The sequence below is a fragment of the Equus quagga genome, unplaced genomic scaffold (assembly GCF_021613505.1).
Source record: "Equus quagga isolate Etosha38 unplaced genomic scaffold, UCLA_HA_Equagga_1.0 220_RagTag, whole genome shotgun sequence".
NCBI lineage: Eukaryota > Metazoa > Chordata > Mammalia > Perissodactyla > Equidae > Equus > Equus quagga.
Genome location: NW_025799647.1, coordinates 649715 through 664570, shown reverse-complemented (window position 1 = coordinate 664570; position 14856 = coordinate 649715). Strand labels below are relative to the sequence as shown.

General features: G+C 46.0%; 1 protein-coding gene across 2 annotated transcripts in view; it reads left to right on the top strand.

The window, feature by feature from the left end:
* Positions 1-14856, top strand: part of LOC124233757 (sushi domain-containing protein 6) — a 93418-nt gene that overhangs the window by 73619 nt on the left and 4943 nt on the right. For both annotated transcript variants that reach the window (XM_046650937.1, XM_046650938.1), the window contains exons 3-5: positions 8483-8680; positions 9702-9840; positions 13401-13828. In XM_046650937.1, coding sequence (XP_046506893.1) covers positions 8483-8680; positions 9702-9840; positions 13401-13828 — 765 coding nt within the window. The remainder of the gene's footprint in view (positions 1-8482; positions 8681-9701; positions 9841-13400; positions 13829-14856) is intronic.

Sequence of the window (14856 nt, the reverse complement as noted above, 5' to 3'; positions counted from 1 at the left end):
AAGGGGAACACAGTAACATTTATTAATGTACATGGAATGGTCTGGTTCCCTGGCTCTGCTGTCATCCCATCACCCTGGGATTAGGGATGGGGGACAACTGTGGGCTCTGCTCTGTAGGTCACTGCACTGGGTGGGAGGCTGTAGACACTGAGTGGCCCAGGCCTGGAGCAGTAGGGTGAAAGAGAGTGGTCCTCATGCCCATCCTTCTTTTAGCAGTCATAACAGTGGGTGGGGAAGTGGAGGGCACAGCCTCAGCTGGCATCCTGTTCCCTCGGGTCCCTGAGCTGCGAGAACAAGAGGAAGTGAAAGGGTAACAGGCCATGGAGGCCATTTGTCAGTCAAGAGCAGCTCAGGCTGTTCTGCTGAGAAGGAAGTGGGGAAAGGGGCTGGTGTATTACTGAGCTGGAGCAAGGGGAAAGCAGAGAAAGATGCCCCAAGGTGCTCATCCTGCTCTCTTCTCTGCCTGTCCTCTCTCAGATACCTAGAAATTTCTGAAACAATCCTTTCTGTTTTCTTTGCCAAAGCCTTTGCCCTAACTCATTCTAAAAACCAGAGGTAAGGGTTTAGTTTGCTATGTGAAAATAAATATTAAAAAATCTATCAGTGCCTGATATGTGCCAGGCATGATGCAAGATTCTTTCAGGTACACAGTTTTATCAGTCCTCTCAAACTTCATGGAGGTGAGTTTGGCTGTTAAGGAGTAAGGCTCCGAAGAGTTCAGGCAGTTGACAAGTCTGCAGAGTGGGCCTCTGAGTCAAACCCAGATTCATCTGTCTGATCTCCAAGACCATGCTCTGACCCCTTCTGGCCCTGTTCCTGGTAGGTAGGGAGTATATTTTCACAGTTACATACCAATTTAGAGAACATGAAATGTACCATATGGAGGGATTCTCTTTGCTCTAGTCTGTTCTCAACTCATCTCAAATCAGAAACCATGTGGCCCTTTGTAGTTAAAACAAGACAGTGTCTTGAAATGGCGGGGGTGGGGGGGGTGGATTTTGCAAGTCAAGTCGGCTTTCTACTAAGCATCTACTATCTGCCAGATTCTATGCTAAGAGCTAGGGATATAAAAATGAGCAGAACAGATGCTTGCCCCACTGTTTGGGTGGGTGGGTGGGGTTAGTGGAAAGATAGGGAAAAGACTGACCTGTGAGAAAATAATTGCAGAAACTACATTACAGTGGTCACTTGATAGAGAGGACTGAAGGTGTTAGGGAACAGAGGAGGAACAATAAAGCTACTGTTGATTAAACACTTAGTATGTGACAGACCCCAATACCAGATACTTTACCTGCATAGTTGTGATTAATCTGTACAGGATTGCTGTAAAATCCCCATTTTACAGTGAGGGAACTGAGGAATAGGAAGATCTGCCCAACCCCCCACAGTGGGTAACTGTCAGAGCAGTACACAACCTCAGGGCTCTCATTCTAGGCCCATGCTGGTAAGCTCCACCCTGTGCTACTTCATTCTCCCTGGCAGTTTTCTTTAGGACGGACGGTTTCCTGGAGCAGGTGACCTTGGAACTGAATCTTGAAAGATGGGTGGGGTTCCAGCTGACCTGTTTCCAGGTCAGGGTTTCCAGGCAGAGGAGAGAAACAGTACTTGTTTCAGAATGACTAAGGGCTTTGGTGTCTGCTTCCAGGTGACAAGAGTTTTCATGTTTGTGGCAGGGTGCAACAAAAAAAATGTTCCTCCTTCTTGTTTGCTCTGAAGCTGCTGGCTGGCATTTCTCCCCTTCTGTGAGGTGGGGCGGAGGAGGGACCCAGACCTAAAACAAGATGGACAGGCTCTGAAGCCAGACCCACTTGTGAGTTGCCAATCTCCTGGAGCAGGGCTTGGGCTAGACCTCTCTTAGGAACATGGCGGTCAGGGCCTGAGAAGAGTGGTAGGGGCAGTCTAAGGCATGGATGGTTTCTCCCTCTCTTGTCTATCCACCCTTCTCCCCTCCCCCAACCCCTCACCCCCAACAGCTCCAGGGCCACACCCTAGGAAAGGCCTGAGCTACCGCAGGCTGGCCCTGCCCCAGTATGTGGGAAGTTCTCATGAGAAAAGGGATCCTGGCTAGACAATAGGCTTCCTGTCTGCCTGCTGGGAAGGTTTGTCTTAGAGGAGAGGAAGGTTGCAAATGGCATGAGAAATCGTCTCTTCCCTCTCACTGCAGCCTGTTTTAGACTTCTGACTACTTGAGTAGGGGGTCAGGAAGGGGGAAAGCCGTGGACAGAAGCAGCCCTTTGGGTATCTGGAATAATTGAACTCTTCCTGCCTGTTTCCCTGCTCCCACCACATGCTTGAGGCAGGAGTCTGCCCTCACTGATGCAGGAACTTCTGCACAGACTGGATGCTTTGCCTTAAGTTAGGCTCCCACAGCTGTGCTCAATTCAAAACCATGGTGGCTGTAGGACTTTTATGGAGGAACCTCGGGTAGGTGGTGAGGCCAGCCACCCACTCAACTTCAGACAGATCTGCAAATGTCAGAAGAGATCATTTGGTTCAGTGCCTTCATGTACTGAAACTGAGGCATAGAGAGACCACTGTTCACACGCAATGCCCAGATTGTCTCTGGGCTCCCTTCTCTCTGGCTCCTTTCCAGGATGTGGGTACGGGAGGAGAAACTAGACTTGGAGACCCTCTTTTACTGCCCTGTGCCATGGAGTGGGAAGCCAGCCTTCCTGATTCAAATCCTGACTGCCCCTTACCCTGCTGGGTGACCTTGAGCAAGTTTCTTAACTTCTTTCACTCAATTTGCTACTCTGTGTAATGTTATAATATGTTCCTTACAGGGTTTTTGTGAAGCTTAAATGAGTTACACATGTAAAATGCTTAGACCCGTGCATGGCATATAGTAGATGGTCAATAAATATGAGCTGTTATTACTGAGATCTTTAAAGGAGGCCTCAGAAGAAACCTTGTGACTGTAGTCGGATATGATCCCCATCTTTTTGCATCTGTCTGGAATGCCTAGTCCCAACTTTCTTGGGAGGTTTTCTTGAGGAGAATCCCCTCTCCTTTGAACCAGGCTGTTCACTCTGTAGTATGACTTTTCCTTTCACATACAGAGCGGCTAGATGTTCCGAAAGCTCTAGGGCTTAGCATATCCAGGGGTGAGTCATGGAATGGAAGCTGGCGCTCTGCCCTCCTCACTAGGCCTGGATTAGCTTAGTAGTCAAGCCTACTGCTTAGGAGCCAGAGTGCGTGCCTGTAGAATGAACTGCAAATTTACAAATGTGTGATTTGGGGCAAAGTACCCAACTCAGCTAAGCCTCATTATTGTTATCTGTAAAATGGGAAAGAGCTCAGAAGAGTGCCTGACACATATAATACGCTGTCTGCAGTAATTATTATTTCCTTGTCTTATATCCTCCCCCAAAATCTGCATATTTGAACACATTTTTTTCTCTGTTTTCACCTTGTTTTTTCTATGGCTCTCTCTGCTCCAAATAAACCATTGAGGGCTAGAAGTAGAGATTAGACCGTCATAAATCAAGAAAGGTTTTGGGAACAAGCACATAAACAGTGCTGCTTTTTTTTTTTTTTTTTTAAGATTTTATTTTTTTTCCTTTTTCTCCCCAAAGCCCCCCGATACATAGTTGTATATTCTTCGTTGTGGGTCCTTCTAGTTGTGGCATGTGGGATGCTGCCTCAGCGTGGTTTGATGAGCAGTGCCACGTCTGCGCCCAGGATTACGAACCAACGAAACACTGGGCCGCCTGCAGCTGAGCGTGATAACTTAACCACTCGGCCACGGGGCCAGCCCCTAAACAGTGCTTTTTAAAACAACCTGAAGGGACTCTCAGTGCTAGCTTCTTCCCACACCTGCTGTTTATCCTTCTATCTCATGCCCTGTGGTATGGTTCTGAACCCTTCCCACTGTCCTCAGATCCCCAGACTCATCCTCTGACTCTCAGACATAGACTTCTCCACTGAGCATCTGTACCCTCTAATACAATGGCCACTAGCCCCATGTGACTGTTGAGAACTTGAAATCTGGTTAGTCTGACTTGGGATGTGCTGTTAAGTGTGAAGACTTACTGTGAAAAAAAGAATATAGAATATCTCAATAAATGTTTATATTGATTACATGTTGAGATGTAATCAATAATGTGTTTTGCATATATTAGGTTAAATAAAATATTAAAATTATTTTCACATATTCCTTTTACTTTTTTTAACCTCTGTGGCCACATTATATTTCTGTTGGACAGTGCTGTGCTAAATATGTGATTTCCATCCATCCTTTCCTTCCCTCATTTTTTTTTTTTTTTTGAGGAAGATGAGCCCTGAGCTAACTACTGCCAAACCTCCTCTTTTTGCTGAGGAAGACTGGCTTTGAGCTAACATCCATGCCTATCTTCCTCTAGTTTATATGTGGGACGCCTACCACAACATGGCTTTTGCCAAGTGGTACCATGTCAGCACCCGGAATCTGAACCAGTGAACCCCGGGCCGTCAAGAAGCAGAATGTGGGAACTTAACCGCTGCACCACCGGGCCAGCCCCCTCCTTCTGTTTTTGCTCCCATTTCGCTTCTTTGCCCCAGGCTCTCACCTTCCTCTGGTTTCCTACAGCGCTCAGGTGAATAGGACATCTCTGCCCAGGACACCCCAGGCAAATAGAAAAACTCACCTTTGAACACTTGCTTCTTTGATTGACATTAGAGTTGGCTGTGTGCATGTCTGTGTCCTTTTCTAGACTGCAAGTTTTTTGAGGGCATAGCCCTGTCACGTTTACTTTTATGGCCCTCCTAGGGCATCTTGTGTGAAGAGGCACGCTCTAATTGTTTGATAGAATTACCACCAAATCAGGACATCTACAGTACTGCCTCCGTGGTGTCCCTGATGAATAGAACTGCTGTGTTGGTGTGCTGAGTTTGAGGGAACCTCTTTCTTCTCCCCTGAATTCCCAGGAAAGCTTTTTTCTGGCTGTCCTTTCTTTCACCACCTTTATTAAACACCTGTTTCTCTGTGCCCAGTTGTGTTCTAAATGCTGCTGGTTTTAGTCTGAATCTACATTATTTCAAACCTGTGAGTGAACACTGACACAGTTTCCTAAGCCCTCTGTCACTGTGTTTGGGAGTGTAGTGTTTTATTGATAACTGACCTCAGCCAGAAACCTCTTTTGTTGTCTTTTTAAAATGCACTTGGTTTTTAAATGTGTTTCCTGTCTTCAAGCTGATTTTCACACTCCCTACACCTTGTTTTGAAGGGGTTCAATTAAGTATTTGTTCAGCTTGTTATACTGAACACTCTGACCCTGGGCCTTTCCTGGAGTCTGTTTTGATTTGCTTGTTAGTGAATTTTATTTAAAAAGTCTGTTTTGTTTCTAATTTGCTTCTTCCTCCTGAAAGCCTGGTGCCCAAAACAACAAAAGCAAAACGCATTTAGAAGGGCTGATTGAGGGTTCTTACGCTTCTGCTGAGGTTTTAGGCTGCGGTGACTCTCAGGAGGAAGTCTCAGCCAGATCATTCTGCTTCTCTTCCGTCCACACCCTCACCAGCTGGTTGGATGGTCTTTCACTGAGTGACTGCCGTGTGCCAGGCGCTCTGCTGGACACCCCGAAAAATTACCTTGCTGCTTCCTATGCTCACTGGAGGCCTAAGTGGCTGTGAGAGATAATGGAAAGCAGAGAAGGAAGCTAAGGAGAATTGACTTTTTTTTTTCTGTAAAATTTCTATCTTCTGCCTTTCTCCTTCTCTTTTTAAAATCATGCAGCTTTGCCAAATCAGATGAGTTCATTGTCTTTTTGGGGTTGAGAGCAGAGCTTGAAACTCCCTCTGTGGACCTCGGGTTGCCAGAGAGCGAGCCCGATGCACAGATTAAGTCAGCCTCTTGCCCAGAACAGTGGCTTCCGGAAGCTGTTGGATGATTTATTTGCGCCTCCTGATGCTCTTCCCTTTTTTTGTTATCCCCAGGCCTCACTGAGAGGGTCCACTCAAACACCTGTCCTTTGCCAAGACTCTCTCACTCTGCTCTTTGACTGGGCAAGAGGGCCATTTTTTTCCCTTGTATTCTTGGCGTCTTAAAATGACCTTGCTTTTTAAAATTTTATTTTATTTTATTTTATTTATTTATTTATTTTTTTAAAAGATTTTATTATTTCCTTTTTCTCCCCAAAGCCCCCCGGTACATAGTTGTATATTCTTCGTTGTGGGTTCTTCTAGTTGTGGCATGTGGGACGCTGCCTCAGCGTGGTCTGATGAGCAGTGCCATGTCCGCGCCCAGGATTCGAACCAACAAAACACTGGGCTGCCTGCAGCGCAGCGCGCGGACTTAACCACTCGGCCACGGGGCCAGCCCCTTTATTTTTTTATTTTTTTTACTTTTCTGTCTAAGTCCTCCTTATTTCCTTCCTTGGACCTGGGGCAGCCTCTTTGCCATGCTGAACCTGATATACTCTAACTAGTTTCCTTTGTATGATCTTCATAGATAAACATAAAAGAACTTTGTACAGTTCATTTTACCATACTACGCTGTACTGTTAACATACTCTCAAGGTTCTCTCCACCTCTGTCGGTCTTATATCCAATTCTGCTCCTCTTGCAATTCTGCCTTTCTCAAAACCCTTCAGGTCTCCCCTTTTCCTTTGAATGCAGTATAAACACCGCCTGTTTCATTCAAGGCCAGCTACAAGATGGTTTCATTGCTCTTCACATTATTATTTGGCGAGGGGGAGGCAAATTTTTTTTATTACATTATGCAACCCAGTTAACCTGGTCTACTTGATGTTCTCTGGGCTTAACCTGCATTTTCCTACTTCAGTGCATTTACTGCAAACTACCACCTCCTTTCCTGATGAAATAAAGCCCTGTTTGAAATGCTTCCTCCAGGAGCCTTTCCTGGCCTCCCCCCACAAGACTTGTTCTTCCCGTTTTGAGTTCCCTCTCTTACGGCACTAATCACAGTCCTAGACTTGTATTAGAGTAAGTTTGTCTATAGAATATCTTTGGAAGAATACAGAAGAAACCAGTGCAGTGCCTTGGAGGGAGGAACTGAGTGACTAGGAGACAGGAGAAGGGCTTACTTTTCCCTATAAACCCTTCTTACTTTTGGAGTTTTACACCATGTGTGTATATATATCCTATGATTTTTTTTTCGGTAAAAGTATTATTTACATCACAAAGACCCAATCAATAAAACATTAGAAGAAGATATTGGAGAGATGTTTATAACCTCAGAGTAGGGAAAGTGCCCTTAAACAAGACACAAAACCCAGAAGCCATAAAGAAAATGACTTTTAAAATATGTGTGTACTTATTTGTCATATACCTATTTGGCTACAAGTTCTTGAAGTGCTTATCATTTTTTAGAGCATAGCACAATGATCCCTACACAGTAATCAGTCAGTATTAGTTGAACTGAAATGAAACTGAACTGCAAGTCACTTCTTTGTAGACCTCACTTTTTTCACTTATAAAATGAGGGCTATGTGATCTCCAGGGTCCCGCTCAAAGATTCTATGCAGATGTGGGCTTTCTGGGCAGAAATACGCAGCAAGGCAGGAGTGGCTTTAGAATCAGCACCTCTTCCCCTGAGACCCATTCCCAGCCCATTGGACCTGTGAGTGGGTGCTGCTTGCTTTCAGGAGCTGCCGTGGGGTGCTCAGCATTAATTATGTCGAGGAAATGAACCGATTAGACACAGTCCAAGGAGAGCCAGGGGGATCTGTGGCAGGCTTGCTGCCGCAAACAAAAGAGGGAAAGTGTGACGGGTATAGCAGTTCACTGAGGTTTCTTTGGAAATCTGGCTAGCCAGCTCTTTGAACTGCTTGGCTAAAGTTTCAAGAGGCACCAGAGGGAGTGTGGTGCGTATGTGTCCCTCTGTTCAAGACTTTGGGCGAAGTGGTGGTGTGGGAAGAGTCTGGCGAAGACATGTCCTTAGAGGGGACTGAGGGGGCTTATTTGGGCTCCTGTACTCGTGTCAGAGAAGCTGCCCAGACCTCTCCTCTGGGTCCCTGTGGCACCTACCCCAGCTTTGTTTTGTTAACAGCTCTTTAAAAATGGAGTCTTTTCTCCCCTTCTCAGTAATAAGCAGCTTGAGAGCAGGAAGCCATCATCTCTCTTTCAACTTGGTATCCACCCCCCAGCCTGGCTGGCAGTCAGCTTGCTTAATAGCAGTTTGTAGGTTGAAGGGAAGTGGTGAGAGGCTGTAAGGGCACCTCTGCATGAGAGAGTGGTGGGCGGTCCTGTGAATGGGAGAGCCCCTTATCTTGGACAGCCAGAGACTGCAGGTTTGTTAGAGGAAGTGAGAAAAAGAAACAGTTCTTATTCTCCTACTGATGCCCTTGTGATAGTCAGGCTAGGGGCAGGGTGTTTGTCAGCAAAATCAGATGTCCTTTGGAAACTTTTATCTTCCTTGCTTTCGTAGGGCTTTTGGAAAGTTGCGGTTCGTGGGCCGTCCTGCCAGTGTGTCTTCTCTCCCAACCCAGCCTTCCAAACAGTGATCCCTTAGTGCCCCTCCTATTTTACTCTCTCTCTGTCTTTGCAGTGTGTTCCCTGCCCCCGGAACCAGAGAATGGTGGCTACATCTGTCACCCCCGGCCCTGCAGAGACCCCTTGAACGCAGGCAGTGTCATCGAGTACCTGTGTGCTGAAGGCTACATGTTGAAGGGTGATTACAAATACCTGACGTGTAAGAATGGAGAATGGAAACCAGCCATGGAGATTAGCTGCCATCTCAACGAGGGTCAGTTTGGCAGATGAGAAAGGGGTGCTGCTGGGGTTCTGCTTTCCTTGAATTCACAGGAAGTCGTGCCAGCTTCCTCTGGGGCACCCTGTGCTCTGGGTCAGTGTAGCCCCCGTGATGCCCTGCAGCCTCCCTTCCTTTGGGATTTTGTGTCTTTGTGAGAGACCTTTGGGGTTGCTGGTGCATGTCCCACCGCATTTCAGCTGAGCCACTGAGGGGCTCAGTCTCTTTACTGAGGCATCTATTCTGCCATGTAAAGTCCCTTTGATGCTCAGGATCTCGTTTGCCTAGCCAAGTGCTGGTAACCTTTGACCGTGTTTGCTAACACATGAGCACAATGCTAACACCTTCTGTAGTGTCTCTTTTATATTATTTTTCCTTGACTGGAAATGGACTGTTTTGTTATGAAGCTACAGTCCAGCTGGACAGAGGATCCCTCCCACTCCTGCCTCCTCCTGTTGTGCATGACAGGAAAATCCAACTGCCTGCAGGAAAGTGTGTGTCATATAGTCATCTTTGGGCTTTATACTGAGGCTTCAAGACCGTGACACCCCAGAGACGGGTGGCAACCGGCCTGAGATTTACAACTAAAGCTACAGGCTTGGAACAGTGGGTTATTACAGCCCAGTTCTTATAAATTTTCTGCCATATGGGGAAAAACAGGGTTGAGACTTAAGATGGTGGAATGATGTGTCCATTTAAATGGTTGGTGTCTACCAACCTGCTATTGAGGACAGGATCAGAAGTGGTTTATAAAGGTAACCTGATCTCTAGAGGTAAGTGAGTTTATGTTAGATGGTCCTCAAAGGTCCGAAGTGAAGGGAACTTTAGACTCAGGGACAGGATAGGGAAATGGCCCCTTTGCTTGTGTGTAAAAGCTGCTCTGCTCTGTTAACTCCTAGAATGGCCCTGGCCATGGCATGTGTCTCTGCCTGGTGCCATGCAGGGGGCCTTTGTTAAGATCAGCTGTAGAGGCTCACATCTGGGTACAAAAATTTCTGATGATGGTTTGTTTCTGTAGATAAAGATGCCCACACGTCACTCGGTGTCCCCACGCTCTCCATAGTGGCTTCCACTGCCAGCTCTGTGGCGCTCATTCTCCTCCTTGTGGTGCTGTTTGTGCTGCTGCAACCAAAGCTGAAGTCTTTCCATCACAGTAGGTGAGTCCCGGGGATGGTGAGAGGCAGGAGTCACTATGGGGGCCTGGCCTTTGGCTGTCAGAGGGGTGCTGATGGTGCCTCTGCTGGTCTGTGTGTGCTCAGGGAAAGAGGAGGACCTTGCCGTGTGTTAAACTTCTGGATAGGCCTGGCACTCCGCTTGTTGCTTTGCATACATTCTCTTAATCCTCACAGGAACGTTGCAGATAAGGAAACTGAGGCTCAGAGAGGTTAAGTCATTCACTCAAGGTCATCCCTCTAGATGATGACAGAGCCGAGGTTCAAACCCAAATCTGTCCAACTCCAGAGCCTTGTCATTTCCCCTACATCAGTGGTTCTCAAAGTGTGGTTCTAGCAGCGTCAGAATCACCTGGGAACTTATTAGGAATACAAATTTTCAGGCCCCATCCCAGACCAACAGAATGAGAAACTCTGGGGCTGAAGCCGGCAACATGATTTCACAGGCCTTCCAGCTGACTCTGAATAAGGCTCATGTTTGCGAGTCACTGCCTTTGTCCCCCCGGTTCCCAGTCCTGGCTGCACATAGAGGCACCTGTGGGGAGTTAAAAGCAAATACCAATACCTGGGCCTCAATTCCCAGACAGTCTGGTTTGTTTGGTTTGTGGTAGGAGCCTGGCGTTAGAGTTTTTTGAAAAGCTCCCCAGGTGGTTCTAATGTGCAGTGAGGATTGGCAACCAGTGTGCTGCACCATCCTAGAAGCAGAGGAAGTGGTTTTCCTGCCCGCCTTTGTCACTTTCCTTTTTCCAGTTGAGTGCATTAGCCACAGATCATCCCAGACTGGGTGGGTAAGGCTGAGGAGACAGGTGGCAAAGGGTGGGGCGCTGACCCTGAGTGGATCCCTTAGCATGGACTTCTCTCCCAGGCTGTCGTGGCCTCCACAGTTGCTTGGCTTGTCCTGGCAGTTCCTCCTTCCCTTTTAGGAGGAGAGTTTATATTCTTTCACAGCCCTTCATCAGTCACTATTCTCACTCACAGGCACGAAGGAACACACTAAAGTGCATTAAATACAATGGTCCTGGTTTGGAATTTACCAGGCTAAGTTTAACCTCTGTGTACTGCATGTAATTTCTCTTTTTATTTTGTTTTGTTTGAGGGAGGGGGTAGCAGCTATTTTTAAAGGTTGTTAGACAATTAGTAAAATAAAGAGGATTTGGAGACAACTGTTTACTTGAAAGAATCAGCTTTTCCATATAAAGTCAAGCTGATCTGTTGGTCATTTCATGCAACTTAGGGAGTTTTTTCCCCCTTGTAGTTAACTAGTAAGTGTGTTAAAAGTAACTGGCTGATTTTGCCTGACTTGAGTGGGAGGGAGATTTGGTTTTCATCATAGACCTTGTTTAAATTCTGTACTATGGGGGCCGGCCCCGTGGCCAAGTGGTTAAGTTCGTGTGCTCTGCTTCGGCGGCCCAGGGTTTCACTGCTTTGGATCCTGGGCGCGGACATGCCACCGCTCATCGGGCCATGTTGAGGCGGCATCCCACATGCCACAACTAGAAGGACGCACAACTAAGAATATACAGCTATGTACCAGGGGGCTTTGGGGAGAAAAAGGAAAAAAATAAAATCAAAAAGAAAAATTGTACTATGTAAATGTATTACTTTTTAAACAAAAAAATTTTTGAATACCAAAAATTAAACACATGCCAGCATGCTCACTGCCTTGGACGCCAGCTTGCCATCGTTTCCCTTCCTTCCAAAAACCTCTGAGCACTTTTATGAGTGCCACCTTGTGTATGCCATTTGAATTGAGTAGCACAGATTTTATCTGCAAGTACAGATGAGGAAACTGAGAACCAGTAATAACAGTCTAGCAGTAATAATATGGTCCAGCTGTAGACCTTATGTGTCTCATGTGATGCACTGAGGGTGACGCAGCGTCACAAATGATGTTGTGGTATTCTAGGCAAAATGTAGTGTTCTGGGAAAAAATTGATCTGAATCTAATCCCGAGGAAACAATTAGACAAGTCCAGGTTATGGGACCTTTTGGGAGACAGCTGGCCTGGACTCTACAAAAAAATGTCATGAAGGGAAACTATAGTGGATTGTTCTAGATTAAAGGAAATGAAAGAGAAAGAACAACTAAATGCAGTGTATGATCTGTAATTGGATCCTGGATGAAATCAAACATGACACCAGCCAAAATGGATATATTTTTGAGTAGTTGGGAAAATTTGTATTACAGTATTAGACCAATGTTAAATTTCCAGGATGTCATAATGTTGTAGTTATATTGGAGAGGAGGTTCTTGGGAGGTGTGTGTTAAATGATATCTTATTAGCAAGAAATAACTTACTTTCAAAATGGTTCAGAAAAGTGTGTGTGTATTACAAAAGTGATCCCAAAAAAGGTATTTGCATGAATAAATCTCACAAACATAATGTTGAGTAAAAAGCCAAACACACATATACATACACACATTTATTGTACATTCCATTCATATAAAGATCCAAAATATGCAAAACTAAACTGTGTTGTTGAAGGATTTGTATTTAGGCAGTCAAACTATGAAAATAAAAAGCAAAGGAATGATTTTCATGAAAGCTAGGATTGTGGTTACTTTCAGTGGTGAGGAAATAGGAAGTGATAGGCACAGGTACAAGGACTGTCTGCCAGTGGTGTTCTTTTTTCCCTCCTTCTCCCCAAAGCCCCCAGTACATAGCTGTATATTCTAGTTGTAGGTCCCTCTAGTTCTGCTATGTGGGACGCTGCCCCAGCATGGCTTGATGAGCAGTGCCATGTCTGTGCCCAGGATCTGAACCCATGAAACCCTGGGCCGCCAAAGTGGAGCACGTGAACTTAACCACTCAGCCACAGGGCCGGCCCCAGCAGTGTTCTATTTCTTGACCTAGGCAGGGTTATACACCTGTGTTATCTTTGGGATAAATCAGTGAGCATACATTTTTCTATGTGTTTTTTCTAATACTTATGTTATAATTCATATATAATTCTTACAAAGTTAAAAAATAAAAGGCAAGCAAAGTAGCTGAATCAAAACAAGAACATTTTTCAGATTTCAAGTCCAGAGTCCCATTTCAAGACCACAGTGCTTCTTTTCCCTCTCCTGTTTTTTTAAACAACTTTATAGAAATGTAATTCACATACTGTACATTGTACCCATTTAAAGTGTACAGGCAATGGTATATTCACAAATATGAACAACCATCATTCTCTCACTTTCTTACTCTAGCTATGCTGAATGGATGGCTTTATTTCAGGTCACCAGCTTCCTAGTTTTTTTGCCCGGGTCTAAGGGCTAGATGCCTTTGTACCCAGTCTCTGGACGCAGGTGGAAATTGATTCACATCCTGCTTCGTCCCTTACCAGCTGTGGGACTGGGCAAGTTACTTAGCTTCTCTGAGCCTTATCTTCCTTCTTGCACCTGCAAAGGCTCAAAGGAGGATTCAGTGGGATGAAATGTATAAAGCACTTAATGCTGTGCCTGGCTCATAGCAAGTGCCCAAAAATGGCTGGTGGTCTTGGTATTATGGTATTTATTTGTGTATTTTAATTCTTCCTTTGTCTTTTCTTCCTCCGTTGCAGGCGTGACCAGGGGGTATCTGGGGACCAGGTCTCCATCATGGTGGATGGGGTCCAGGTTGCATTACCATCATATGAAGAGGCTGTGTATGGCAGTTCTGGTCACTGTGTGCCGCCTGCTGACCCCAGAGTGCAGATTGTGCTGTCAGAAGGGTCTGGGCCCAGTGGGAGGAACGGGCCAAGGGAGCAGCAGCTGCAGGACCAGGGAGCTGGCTCCTCTGCAGGTGGAGAGGAGGAGGCCCCGGGCCAGTCTGGACTGTGTGAAGCCTGGGGCTCTCGGGGCTCAGAGACTGTGATGGTGCATCAGGCAACCACCTCTTCCTGGGTGGCCGGTTCAGGGAACAGTCGACTGGCACACAAAGAAGCCCCAGACTCAGAGAACAGTGACATACAAAGCCTTTTATCCCTAACGTCGGAGGACTACACAGATGGTAGGTAGTCTGCACTGATCCTGAATTATTAGCTGCTCAGGGTCCTTGTTGAGAGTGAGGAAGGAATGTGAGCCTCTCTAATAATTGGTGTATTTGGGGGCAAAGAAAGATAATACTAGGGGATTAGCCTACAAAGTAGGATTTCACCCTCAGAGCTCCAGGTCAGGCTTTGGGCTCTGTATCAGGAGACTTTTCATTGTTGTCTGTGAATTTTTATGGTTTGGAGTCTCTGAGACTATTTGTGGCCACAGGGCTGTGCTAAATCAAAGGGGAGACCGCTGGTTGGAGGTGGGAGTGGAGTCTCTCCTTTTGTTGTAATTTTTATGTTCCTGCAAGGACAGAAATGACAAGGAGGTGTGGGGTCATATTACAGAGAAAACATGCCTGTCTCTGTTCCAGAGCATTCCGCTGCTTCATTTTAAATAGGAGTATGTCAGGTCCTCTGCTAGTTGGTTTTCTTGCACTGTCTCAGTTAAACCTCACAGTGATCCTGAGAAGTAGATATCATCACCATTTCCATTTTACAGATGAGGAGACTGAGGCTCAGAGAGGGTGAGTCACTTGCCCATTGGTAAGTGGCTGAGCTGGGATTTGAAGCCAGATGTGTCTGGCTCCAAAGCCTGTATTTATAACCCCACAGTGCTATGCTGCCTCCCAGATGACTCCAGGTTCTTTGTGGCAAACCAGCCATACAATGAAATTGCCACGTCCTGACCCCTCTGGTTTTGCCAGAGCCTAGAGTGTTGAACCTTGGGGTTGACTCTGTCACTTTAAAAAAATGTCTTTATATGAAATCCCAATGCGGGTCAGGATGCAGACTAAACCTAGACGCTTCCCTTTGACACTGAGGACTTCTGCATTTACCGAGCCCCCGTAAAAGAGCCTTTGCGAAATTTGATGCCTCCTGGGGGTCCTGGGCACAGCTACTGTCTGAAATCAAAGAAGTTGGAAATTCTTGAATGCAGGCCATGGTTAGGAGTTTCCTGATTCTCGACAACATGGCTTCTTTTTTCTTGGTAAGATGTAGA